The 13,170-nt window shown below is 44.4% G+C and overlaps 1 protein-coding gene across 4 annotated transcripts in view; it reads left to right on the top strand.

Annotated features, from left to right (window-relative positions):
• Positions 1–13,170, top strand: part of RAPGEF5 (Rap guanine nucleotide exchange factor 5) — a 240,308-nt gene that overhangs the window by 104,152 nt on the left and 122,986 nt on the right. For all 4 annotated transcript variants that reach the window (XR_013485165.1, XM_020993209.2, XM_020993210.2 and 1 more), the window contains 2 exons: positions 3,475–3,545; positions 11,972–12,097. Coding sequence is in view for 3 of the 4 variants with exons in the window: in XM_020993209.2 (XP_020848868.1) it covers positions 3,475–3,545; positions 11,972–12,097 (197 nt within the window). In the remaining variant the exon portion in view is untranslated. The remainder of the gene's footprint in view (positions 1–3,474; positions 3,546–11,971; positions 12,098–13,170) is intronic.

Genomic DNA, 13,170 nt, shown 5'->3' with positions numbered 1-13,170 from the left:
GTGGGACGGTTTTGTAAACCTGAGCCTTGACGTTCATTCTAATGTTGTTCTCGTGACGGCTCCTTTTCCTCTAGCCACCACATGTTGAGGGTGGCGGAATATGGCAGGGGATGAGAACTTACAAGACCATAGATCAGGATCCGGGGTCCAAAACCAGGAAGGGCCCCAGGGGCCATCTAGGCTGACCCCCCATTTTGCAGGTGAACAGACTGAGGCCAGGAGAAATGAAGCAACTTACCTTAGGTCATACAGGTAGTGAGTGGCCCAGCCAGGATTCACACTCAGCGTCTTTGAGTTGAGCCCTTTTCTTACTGTGCTGAGGGCAGCCAGGAAACAGTGAATGCAACCGATTTCTGGGAGAAACTCAATCTGGTAGGGGAAATGAAATGCTCATGGAATGGTGTCAATGCTGGGCTAAAACCTCCAAAGTCTGATTTGGTAGGCATGGGTCCTACCTCCCCGTGGCAGATTTCAATCGCTGTAGTCAGCTAGTGAGCATTTATTAAGTACTTACTTTGTGCCAGGCCTCGTGCTGAGTTCTGTGGATTCCTAGAGGAAAAAACACATTCCCTGCCCTTAAGGAGATCACATTCTAATGAGGGATGCTATGTGTAAATAATTCAAAACTGTACAGGGAGTAGATAGGAGGTAATCTTAGTCCTACAGAAGGGAAGATCTGAGCTGAGTCTTTGTACATGGTCTTTGTGAGTTTCCATGACCAGGTTAATTTCTCACTATGGAACCAACCTCGTGGTGATGAGCCCCTTCTGAACTGAGCCAGGCTGATTCTGAGATGCCACAGTCACAGCTTGTGCAGCTGGACAGGGCCTGCCAGAACTGCACTCCGTGGACAAAGCCATCAGGACCCTGAGATTACCCCCATCCTGTGATGGAGGCCAGAGGAAGACTCTAGCAGAGGCAAAAGCAATGAAAACCCAAACATTCATTACTAGCTGCCTCACACACTGCCTTGCTCAGGTTTGCTACCATAGCATAGCTGGATTCTCCAAGACCATCTAAACCAAGCATATGCTCCATTGGGTCCTACCACCCCGGCCGGCCACACTGTTAGAGCCTTCCTGTGAAGTAGGAGCCCTCTGCCGAGAGACTGCCCCTGAAAGATGACCAGCAGGCGATGAACACTTTTGGCCACAGCTACTCTTGAAAGCTGTATACTAAGGCAGGGAGGGGTCACAACCAGCATTAGTGAATGGAATTCCCATATCGGTGAAACCGGATTTTTTCCATTTTAAAAAAATACTGAGGTAAATGGAACCTATGAATAGAGTAGAGATGTAGTCTGAGCCAGCTGAGATCAGTTAAGGAAGAATCATAGGGACAGAGTTGCAACTTGGTGGTACAATGGAGGGAGTACTGGGCCTGGAATCAGGAAGAGCTGAGTTCAAATCTGACCTCAGATAGTAGCTGTGCGACTTTGGGCAAGTGCTTAATCTGTTTACCTCAGTTTCTTCATCTGTAAAATGTGAATAATAAAATCATCTGCCTCACAAGATTGTGGTAAGGATCAAATGAAATAATATTTGTAAAGTGCTTAGCATAATTCCTGGCACACAGTAGGTGTTTAATAAATGCTTATTTCCTTCCTTCCTTAGATTTCCTAGAAGGGACCTATGAAGTTATCTAGGGCAGAGGCTCTTCATCCATTTTGTGTCGTGGACCTTTCTGGCAATCTGATGAAATTTATGGACCCCTTCTTAGAATCCTGTTAAATAAAATACATAGGCTTGCCATAGAAACTCATTTTACTGAAATGTAATTATCTCTCTATGTATCTACCTATTTTAAAATCATGAACCTCAGGTTAAGAAATCCTGAAGTACTCATTTTATGTATCAGGAAACTGAGGCAAAGGCAAGTGAAGTGATTTGCCCGAGGTCACTGGACAGAAAGTGGCTGAGCTGGGATTCTGTCTCATGTCCTCTGTCTCCAAATCAGCGGTTCCCCATGATGCTCCTCAGATTTGGCTTTTGAAGAAAGGAGTAAAAACAAGGGACAGGAATTGTAGTTTGGTTTGAAATTGGGAAGAAAAAAGACCAGGCACAAGAAGAGAGAGACATATGAGGTAGAGTAATCAACTGGTACATAATAGTTGGAAAGATAGGGATTCTTTTGGGTCCTGGGTTGGGTGAGACCCTTCTAACTTAGCTATTCTGTGAAAGAATGGGGAGTAATGACAGGTGAAGTTAGAGACTGGAGGTTACCTATCGATTAACCAATCAAGCATTTATTAAGCACCTACTATGTGCCAGGCACTGTAATGGGGAAGAGAATTCTAATCTTTTTATATGGGACAGATAGGAACAGGCAAGAGCTAGAACGTGAGAAGACCAGGATGGAGGACAGCATCATCGAATAGGTACGCAGCAAAGAAGGTTTGGATTAGACGGAAAGTGGAATTCTGCTGAGGCACAGAAGTGAGTGACCTGGATCTGAGAAGTCAGATGCTAGGCTAGAATTATGAATACAATGCTATGAAATGATTTGGAACAAGGCAAATAGCACAACAAAATGAACATGTCTTTTGACCCAGAGATGCCTCTGCTAGGGCTGCACCTCAAAAAGGTCGATGACAGAAAGAAAGCCCCCACATGCTCCCAGATGCCTAGGGCAGCCCTTTTTGTAGCGAAGAATTAGAAACAAAGTAAATGCTCATTGATTAGGGAATGGTTCGACAAATTGCGGTGTGTGACTGTAATGAGCTATTACTGCACCATAAGGAAAAGATATGACTATGATGAATACAGAGAAGCTTGGGAAGGTTTAGATGAACTGATTCAAAGTGAAGCAAGAAGAACCAGGGGGATTCCCCCAACCACAAAGCATTCAGAACTGAACACTGTGAGATTATCCTGGCTAAGCTTGTGCCCAAAGAAGAGGGAGGAGAAACAATCTCTTCCTGTTTCTTTGCAGAGGTGGGGAACCATGGGTGTGGAACACTGAATATTATGACAGATTTTTGTGGTGTGTCGGTTAGTTTTGCTGGAGGTTTTTTTCCCTCCCTCTTTTTTTAATCATAAGGAAAGGGAATGGGAAATGGGACCCTGTGCAAATGGATGTTAAAAGAACAAAATCAATAAAACTTATTTTTTAAAAATCTAGGTATTAAAAAAGGTGCCAATTGGAAAATTCAGAATTCATATACTGTCATCTCCATGCCACTGAAAAACATCTCTTACTCTTCCCCTATCCCCTGCTAATTTCTGAAATCATCCTGTTGACTCAGGCTTTGTAGAAATGGGGGTGAAGCTCATGTGCTGACTGCTTCTTTTTCCATGACCACTGATCCGACAGAGGCAAAAACAGTTGTGGTTAATATTGCCATTAAAAATGTGTATTCCCCAGAATTGAGTTGACAGAAAATAGATACTGTCCAAACCCTAACCCTCCCCCCAAACAAAACATATTTGACTTGTTTATTTCCTTCTGAGCACCCCCTTTTGTTTGTTGTTTTAGCTCTCGATCAAGATGAAGAGAATGAGGACACACAGACGGTGTCTGAGGATGATGGCCTCTCTGACTCCCAGGTATGGGAAGCTCTAAGTATTGCTCTAAATGATAATGTGTCCTTCCCCTATCCTGGGGCTGGGGAGTGCTTCACTTGGGATGGGGGTATTACTAAATGATATCGATCGGTCGCCCTTATCTTGAGTAAACAAAACCATATTGCTGGGAATCAAATCTTTAACCTTAATGTTAGAGATGGGATAAGAGAAGGGCACCAAGCTGGAGTGCTGAGTCGGGCTCTCTTTGGCAGATGTAGCCATGACATTTCGATGACATTTCAGACATGGAGAGTAAATCCAGCTGGAGGTAGATGCAACTAAGCTGCAAATATTCTTGCATCAGGAAAACTCTGAATGGCTTGGTTTGAACAGTTGTTCACTTTAGGCCAAAAATATGCCCTTTGAAGTTGGACACCATGGTCAACTTTCTTTTCTTGACCATAAAGTTCTGCCACAAGGAGGTGATATTGTCAAGAGCTTGGGTGGTTCTTCTTAGGTGGTGTTGGGGTGTCATTTCTAGAAAAATCCTATTTTGAAGTTGTTTTCTGTTTGGATAATTGCTGCCATTCCCAAATTTGATTTGTTTATCTGTTTATTTAGTTGGGGAGGGGATTATGGACCTGTGGTTTTTTAATCCATGAAGAGAACTCCCAGCATGGATGCTCCCTCCACTGATACAGATTAGTGATGTGTCCATAGCATATCATCTGAAAGAGTTGCCTGGAGTACTGAGTGAGCAGCCTGCTCGTGGTCACATAATTAGGTTATGTCATAAACAGAACGTGGATCTAGAACCTCTTGTTTCCAAGGCTGGCCCCAAATCCATCAGGCCATGCTGCCTTTCATCTCTAAGTTCACACTTGACTGACAGATTGAGCTTTCAGATTACTCTCTTCATAAATTCCTCCACTTCCACATCCCCATTTTCTCAAGATATTGGTAGGCCAAGGGCCTCTGATTTCGTTGGAATCATCTGTATCTGAACTCCTCCCACCAATGCACACCATAACCCATCTGTAACTTTCCATCTTACATGGTTTGCTGAGGCCAAGGGCGCTTAGGGGACCTGCCCACGGTCACACAGCTAAGTGGCAGAGGCAGTGTTTAAATCCATTAGAGATAAAACTATTCTTGAGATGGAAATTTGATGTTAAAAGCACATTTATTTCCTACCTGAAAACAGGTTTGTTTTATCAGATGCATCAGTGAATTTGTGGTCTTTGATCTGGGGACTCCCCTCCAACATTGCAGAACGGAATCCACTTATTCCAGCTCTTGGCCACATTTCCCTCTCAAGCCCCTGCAGGGCATCTCCCCAACTGCTGGGGCTCTGCCCAGAGGATGTTCTATTTTGGGGATACCAGTACAGCCCCGGGTAATCCCCCATTCTTGCCACCTGAGCCCCATGAAGACAACCTGGGCTTCTCCAAGGCACATCAGGGAAGCATAAGCCTCAGCAGGTTGTTTTATGCTCAGTGGGTTCTGCATACATTCCCAGTGACCCACTGATTCCGTTGTCTGAGGCCCAGCTAAGCTAGGTACAAAGAGTACTCAGACCCAATAAACCAACTACTTGGCAATGAATTCTTTGGCCACAGCCACCCAGGAAAAAATGACGTGACAAGCAAAATGTATTTTTCAGGACCTCGTTATCCTACTAAGTGTGTGACCTTGGGAGAGTCACAGCCTCTGAGGCTCAGCTTCGTCATCTGTAGAAACAAAGAGGCTAAACTCAATGACCTTTCAAACCCTAAGCTCTAAAGTTCAATGACAACCCAGCCTGGATGTGGGGGACAGTGGAGATTCTAGTGGTGTATGAGCCTATCTGGGCATCTAGGTGGTACAGTGGGTAGAATGTTGGGCCTGGAGTCAGGAAGAACTGGGTTTGAATCCTGCTCCAAATACTCAGCTGTGTAACCTTGAGCAAGTCTTACTGTCACTTAGCCTCAGTTTCCTTTTGTGGAACATGAGCATAATAATAGCACCTACCTCCCAGGATTGTCATGAGGATCAAATAGAATGATATATGGAAAATGCTTTGCAAACCTTAACATGAATATGGAAATGGTATTGTCATTATTCATGTGTTCTATCATGCCCTTTCTCATTATACACTTTCCTTAGTATTTATTCTTTCCATTACCCAGTTTGCCGGAGGATACATTTGGTTTTCACTGACTCTTCTCACGTCCCAAGGAACAGTCACTATCAGTGTTTTCGTAGCCTCTATTAGGCATTTTTATGATTAAAGGAGTTGCTCTCCTAATAAGATAAATTGAAGTTGTGGCTTCTAAATGCACAGAAATGTAAAGAAGAGCATTAAGGAGGCAGCTGAGCCTCCTTCCAGTTGTAAGTCTGTGATCCTTTCATCCACAGTCCATTGAGAGGCAGGCAGGGTGGCTTAACAGATAGAGCACTCAGTCTGGAGCCCCGAGACCTGACTTCAAAGACCTTTCAAGACACCTGACATCTGCATTCAGAAGCAATTCCTGTCACCTGCAGATTGGAGGGTGCTAATGATTACACTACCTCCCTCATACAGCTGCAATGAGCAAAGCATTTTATAAATCTTGTATTTCACCAGAAATGCCAGCTGTTGTTACTTAGTATCTTTTTCTTATTCTGATTGTCACTGTGTACTACTCGAATAAGTAGAAATACCGCTCCCAGCGCTCTTTTTAAAGTGGCTGAGCAGTAGCATGACTACATTCATTATGTTGTCGATTTCAGAAGTAGCAGCCAGGGAAGGCTGCAGTTAACGAGACTCTCATCAAAAAGGCAGATAGAGAGGAGAGCCGGCCTTTGGAGCCCCCACTGGTATCTCTTTGACGGCTCTCACGCCTGTCAAGCTGACTTAACTTGGTATTTTAGAAGAAGGATCTGTGGAACTTGTATTTTTTTGAAGTTGAACGTAGAAATAAAGCAAATAGTGCTTTTGTAGATTAGAAGCATTTGACCTTTCCTCACGCGAAGATTAGTCATTTCTCATTGTTTAAGCCTTTCCCTGGAGAATCTCACGTTTTCCTGATGGAGCCGTTCCTAACACCCCTCCCCCCCATGACGTTGTATCTATTTTGAATATGCTTCTATACGCAGATCACTCACTCCCGATAGAATATAAGCCCCCTTGACTAGAGGCTCTCATTTTTCTCTTTGAATTCCCGATACTCGGGGTAGTCCCAAGCACATAGCCAGCAATTCAGAAAAGCTTGCTGGCTGTGGATTGATCAACACAAAGTCTCATCTTGAAACAAAAAGGTGTGGACACATTTGCTACTGTAATCAGAATGTTGCCATAGAGAAGAACTGCTCTACTGAAAATTATATCCACCGCTCTCAAGTCTATTCAAGTCAGCCGACATTTATTAAGCACCAACTATACGGCAGGCAGTGAGTAAAGTGCCGGAGATGAAAGTCAAGTCAACAAATATTTATTAAATGCCAAATACGTGCCAGGCACTGTGCTAAGCTCTGAGGATAAAAAGACAGGCAAAAATGGGATACAGAAGTAGGCATGTATCAGCCCCTGCTCCTACACAGTGTGTATTCTATTGGAAAAAAAAAAACAAATCCGTAGGTAGATAAATAATAATAATAATCTCTAGCATTTCCATAGTTCTTTAAGGTTTTCAAAGTGCTTTACAAATATGATTGCGTTATATCCATATAACAACCCTGGGATTCAGGTGCCGTTATTATCCTCATTTTACAGTTGAGGAAACAGAGGCAGACATAGGTTACAGTGACAAGCCCAGAGTCACATGGCTAGTAAGTGTCTGAAGCCAGATTTGAATTCAGGTCTTCTGACTCCAGGCCCAGCACTCCATCCACTGTACCACCCAGCAGTCTCAAATACAAAAAGACATGGAGGAGGGGGAGAAATACTAATAATTAGGAGGATCCAGAAAACCTTCTTGAAGGAGGTGACTTATGAGCTGAACCTTGAAGGAAATTAGAGATTCTTATGTTCCAGGCACGGGGATCAGCCTGTAGAAAGACATGGAGGTAGGAAACCATATGATGAGTTCGAGGAAGTTTTTAAGTCTGTTTGCCTGGAATTCAGAGGGTGACTTTATTCTCCTCCTTTTAAAGAACCTAAAATAAGATGCTTCTTTTGACAGTCTCACCATTAATCCATGATTCTTCTGGTTCATCAGCATTCATTAAATTATTCATAATCCATTTCATATCAATAAATTAAATAGACCAGGATGGCGGAACTCTGGATCCTGGTTTCTTGTGGTTATCACAGGGACTGAACAGGAGTCTGGCCACCAAAGTGAATTAATGAAGTCATGGGTTTCTGGAATTGTCACTAAATTATAGTCCTCAAATAGACCCCAGGAGGACATCTGGTTATGCCTCCTGCTTTTAGGAAGGCCTACATTTATAAGCCATCCCAGACATATGGATGCCGAACTGAGCCTGAAAGATCTCTGGGCAATCAGTGAGCTAGCATGACCTGCCTGCCCTGTAAGCCTGCTTGGTTGGTGGTTATGTAATGAGAACATTCAAGCTAATCACCATGCAAAATCGCATTTGTGAAAGTTAATTCTACTGCCGAAATCAGAAAATCAGGTACATAATTTTCTTCCTTTAATTATGAAAATATCAAGCTATCAGAATAGCAGCTGACGTGGCTGTCTGAGTCTGTGCAAGTCCATTTAAAAAAGTAATGGTATGTACCTTTTTTCCATTGGATTCATCAAGTGTCTCCATGTCTCCAGGTACACATAAAAATAGGCGTTTCCTAATGAAAGCAAATGCTGCGCTTAGAGTCACAACCACATTAAATGAGGAACTCGTATTGTTTCCTAAAAGCTGTAAAACCCAGACATCCCAGACAGACGGGACTTCTTATATCCCCTCACAATACAGCTAGTAATACTGTTTACCCAAAGTCTGCCTCTGTGCTCCTTGGCCCAAGGAAAGGATGCTTCATAAAATCCCTGCCACTAGCAATCTCTTCTGAGCGTTGTTGGTTCATATATGGTGCCATGGAGACAAAACACTGGGTTTGATCCTGCAATGGGAGAGGAGCCCCTCGGCTTTGAGGGGTGCAGAGCTGTGTGTGCCTCTCTTGAGCTTGGATTTTATGTGTAAGGGAAACTTGACTGGAAATAGAGGTTGGATGGTGTAGATCCATTCCCACTTTTGAAACAAAGCCAAGGGCCCGGTGCCCTACTGGGAATACAACGCTAACGCTATCTTCATAACCACGATAGTGATCATATCATAACTGCCATTTATGTTATGGTTTAAAATTAGCAAAGAGCTTTGCAGACAACTTCAACCTTCTAAGGTGGGTCATACAGGAATACTGTACCCATTTTACAGATAGGAAAACTGAAAGTGAAATGGGATGGCCAGAGTCACTGAGCTAGTAAATTTCAGGAGCAAGATTTGAACCCAAGTCTTTCTACCTTGAGCTATCTTGTCTCATCTCCCAACATAAAGGAGAGAGTGTTAATCCTTGTGAGGACATAGGACAACCAGCCTGTAAACCTCATTAATTTTCTAGATTGGGTCAACATCTTGACCTATACCTGCTATGGTTATGGTTGAGCACCTTTATTGCCCTTATGAATGGCTCACACGTCCAAGATGTCATTAAACAGATGGAAAATACAGACAGTCCTCTCTTTATGTAAGTGGACCATTCTGTAGACCTCTATGTAAAGCATTTCTTATATAATGTGAAATTGCCTTGAGATGTGGAGAAAGGAGGAAGGGAGGCAGGAAGTGGGCTGTGCACCCGTGGAGGAAGAGGGCCAACAGGAGGCTCAAGGATGTGTGGGGGCTGAGGAAGACATGCAGCTGGGTGGAGTGGGGCAAAGGCCTTCAGGGGTGCCAGGGGTCTCAAGCCAAGCTCTGTTTCCAGCTGCAAAGGCAGTCTTTCTGCACATCGGTTCTGCTTTCATCTGGAGGGTTTTGTTTACGTTTTTAGGGCCTTTTTGGTGCTGGTGGGGGGAGGCTGCTTGGTGCTGGGTCAGGGGGAGAGAGAGCGTATTGCCGTACAGTAGAGTTAACATGGGGATTCTTTTGGAATGCAGATTTCTTTCAGAATGCCTTACATAGAGTTGAAATTGTGTGGTGTGAGTTTATATCAAGTGAGAACTGTCTGTGCCCAGTACTCAGAGTAGTTTGGGCAGCTGAATGGGGCTTTCCTTGAATTAGACCAGCAGTGCCTGTGTCTTGCATCAGCAGCACAGAAGAAAAAGAGCTGGTCCCTGACTGGAATGGGAGGACAGGAAATTCCTTATGTTAGACCTTCTGAAGTACTTTCATTATTAGTGATAGTGACAATGACTAGTATTAAATTAGCCTTTTAAGGTTATTTAATTAGACAACACTGAACACACGTTATCTAATATGAGGCTTACACCAGCCCAAGAAGGTATTATCATCCCCACTTCACAGATGAAGCGATTGCATCAGTCAATCAGTAGACATTTATCAAGCATCTGCACGTGCCAGTTTTACTGCGTTGTGGTCACTGCACATGCTAGAGCTTCTTGGAGCCATAGGTGAGAGCCATGGGTGAGAGTTGGGTAAAGGTGGGTGAACAGCCCTGGAAGGCGGTCAGCAGCCCTCACATCAGAGGTGCTGGTCCTTTCTGAACACCCTCTACACCCTGGTAAAGCCAGTCTCAGGTAAAACTGGGCTCAGCCAAGATAAGGATAACGAACAAACCTCAAGCCCGTTGGTGAGTGAGGGGGCTGTCTACCCCAAGCACGTGAACTTCTGGTGGAATGGGCAGATGGGAAGAATTTGTTCCAGTGGCCACGAAGGTGGTGGAAGCAGGTGCTGTGGAGCACTTAGAGCTTGGTCAGACATGGAAGATGCCGAGGTCATCCTCTGCAGCCTGGGCCATTACCATCGTACTGACTTTTGTACAGACTTACATAAGTTCATATTTTCTCCCTACCTAGGTCGTAAGCTCCCTGAGGAAAGAGACCATTAAATTTCTGTTTTTACATCCCAGGACCTAGTTTCATGTCTGGTACATAGTAGGTGCTTAATAGATGCACATTGATTGGGTTTCTTCATTGGCCTAAGAGGACACTTTTGCCTGGTTAAGGGTGTTGGAGAAGTTTCCTTTCTCTGTTAAGAAGCCCAATAGAATTCATGTTCTCCAATCTCTAATGCTTCCTCTTGATCATGAATGTTTAAAGCCAAGAGTGTTGTAGGAGGGAAACACCAGAAACTTGAGGGAAAATTCCCCAATCTTTCTACTGTTCTTTGCTACTATTATGTAGTGTGCTTGCTCTCCCCTTCCCACCCCCCCACCCTGCTCACTTCCTACTTATAGTCATCAGAAACAGATATTGATGTAATAAAGTCCAATTCTGTGGCTTCTATTGTAGTGCAGAGAACAATACCTCCATCTACTCCGGCCAAGCCTGGCTTCAAAGTCGTCATCGAGTACAATCATGGGCCACTGGGAACTGTGGAGAATTCAGCCCAGAGTTGCATTTTGCCCTGTCATCTTTGCCCTGGCCTCAAAGCATTTCATAAGAAACTTTGATTTTCCCAGTGATCTGGATGCACCCCGGACCAATTAAACACCAGGCACCTCTTCTAGAAGTTATCTTTTCAGTATTTCACCAATTTCTTCTTTTCCAGCTTTTGTCTAGTTCCCAGGTTCGTAGATTTGGAGCAGGAAGGAACCTTCAAGGTCATCCCCTCTTACCCTCTTATCCCACAGCAAAGAAAACTGGGGTCCAGAGAGGGTCAGGGGCTGATCCGTGGTCACGCAGCTAGGAAGGGGCAGAGCCTGGACCAAAAGGCCAAGCCTTCCACCCCCCACCCCAGTGTTCCCTCCACAATGCCACCCTGTCCCCAAGTTAATTTTCCACTTTAAAGTCAATTTGTTATCCTGGATGTGTCTTAGGAAAAAAAAATACTTAAATGGAGAAATTTCATTCCTGTCCCGGGATAATTTCTCAGTTGTAAGAGGAATGATTAACTTACAATTTTTTTTTATAACCACAATATTTTACTCATGTAGTAGAAACCCTGTAGAATGGGACAGTCAGCTGGGTTATTTTTAGGACCCTGCCTCATGGTTTCATTTTTTTTTTCTTGCACGCCAGAGAGGTTCCTGGCTAACTTTCCCATGAGTTTTTAACCTCTTGCTAGGCTTTGCTTATGTAACAGGAAGCAGGCTGACAGGAACAAACAAACGGTAGCATATCGGGCACACACACAGAGTAGCAGTTGACTGCAGCGAGGGCTGCCTTTCAGTGTCTTAAAGGCAATATAGACAGACAGCGGGTCAGCGGGTGCTTTCCTCTCTGGGACCCAAGAAATTGATGGGATCCATGATTTAAGGCCGAGTGGCCCCTCCAAAGATGAGCTTCTCATTGTAACGTTCCACTGGGAGGAGGGCCATGTCCTGGGACTGTGGATTCAAGTATATCTTTGCTCTTTCTCCAACCCTCAAGGCAGGAGTGATGTGCAAACTTCAGGAGAGAGATGACATCGGGAGAATCGAACTTGTCCAGAAACTCGCCAGAGAAAACTGCCAGTTTCTGCAGACGGACAGAAAAGAGCCCGAGAAGCCTGAGCAAGTAAGAGGGTTTCTTCTGGGGGCTCAGGTCTGAAGGGATGGGGAGGGGTTCTTCCATTTCCCTGTTTGATTCAGTGGAACAGTGTGTTTGGTGGAGAGTCCACTAGGGATGGGGGTATCTTTCACTGGCCCTCGGCACCGTCTGTGGGTTACAATGGGAAGGTGTTGGACGAACCTTCTCTGATAAAAATACCATTTGTCACCATCCTGTGAGAACAGATTTCAGAAGGTCTGGGAGCTTTTCTGTCCTTGACTCCTGGACCCTCACCCTGAGTTTGTTCCAATTGCCTGGCAAGTTTTTCCAACTAGCATTGAGATGTTTCTCCTTTTGGTCAGAGGGTTTGGAGAATGTGAGTCCTGAGATGAAAGCCAGAGACAAGTGCCTGTGTGTCACCAGGGGTGTATCCATTTGTTGAAGTGTTTCTAAGATGTGCTCCCCACCCCAGGTACAGTCATTGGAAATAGCTGAGCAGAAGTGGGGGTGACCAAACCCTAGTGGCATTTGTACAGAAAACACCAATAGGAACTTGTCAATAAGGGTTGGCCAAGGACAGAACCAAAAGGGAGTTTTCCCTAAGCTATCATGTGTCTGAACAAGAGTTCTATTGTTTGTCTGTGGTTAAAACTGGAGGCAAGGGGGCATTCTGTTGATGGCTCTTGGAAGGCGGGATCCAAATGGTATCTTGGGATGCTCAGTGTGAGTGGATTCCAGCTGTCTTGCTAGTGATACAATATAACCATTTTCCTCTGCTTTGTATTTTTTAAGTATTGTTTGTGAGGCTTCACACTGAATCAAGAAGGCTCAGGAAAGGGGATGAGGAATTCCTCTATCCCCAGAATTTCATTTCCAGTGCTTTGAGAGCTGGGTTTGGAAGGAGGGGATAGGGGAGAAGCTGCCCCCCGCTTTCAATCCATCAATACTGGTGGGAGGATTTTGCTCAGGAAGAGAGGGAGATGAGATATTGGGGGAGGTTCCATGCTGGGCCGTTCAATAAGACACACTCACATCTCTGGCAGGGAGACAGTAATTATCACAACTGCCATCTCCAAAGAAGGAGAATAATTGACCAGTTT

Source organism: Phascolarctos cinereus, unplaced genomic scaffold, assembly GCF_003287225.1.
Source record: "Phascolarctos cinereus isolate Bilbo 61053 unplaced genomic scaffold, phaCin_HiC Scaffold_1;HRSCAF=81, whole genome shotgun sequence".
Lineage (NCBI taxonomy): Eukaryota > Metazoa > Chordata > Mammalia > Diprotodontia > Phascolarctidae > Phascolarctos > Phascolarctos cinereus.
This window is presented reverse-complemented; position numbering and strand designations above follow the sequence as displayed.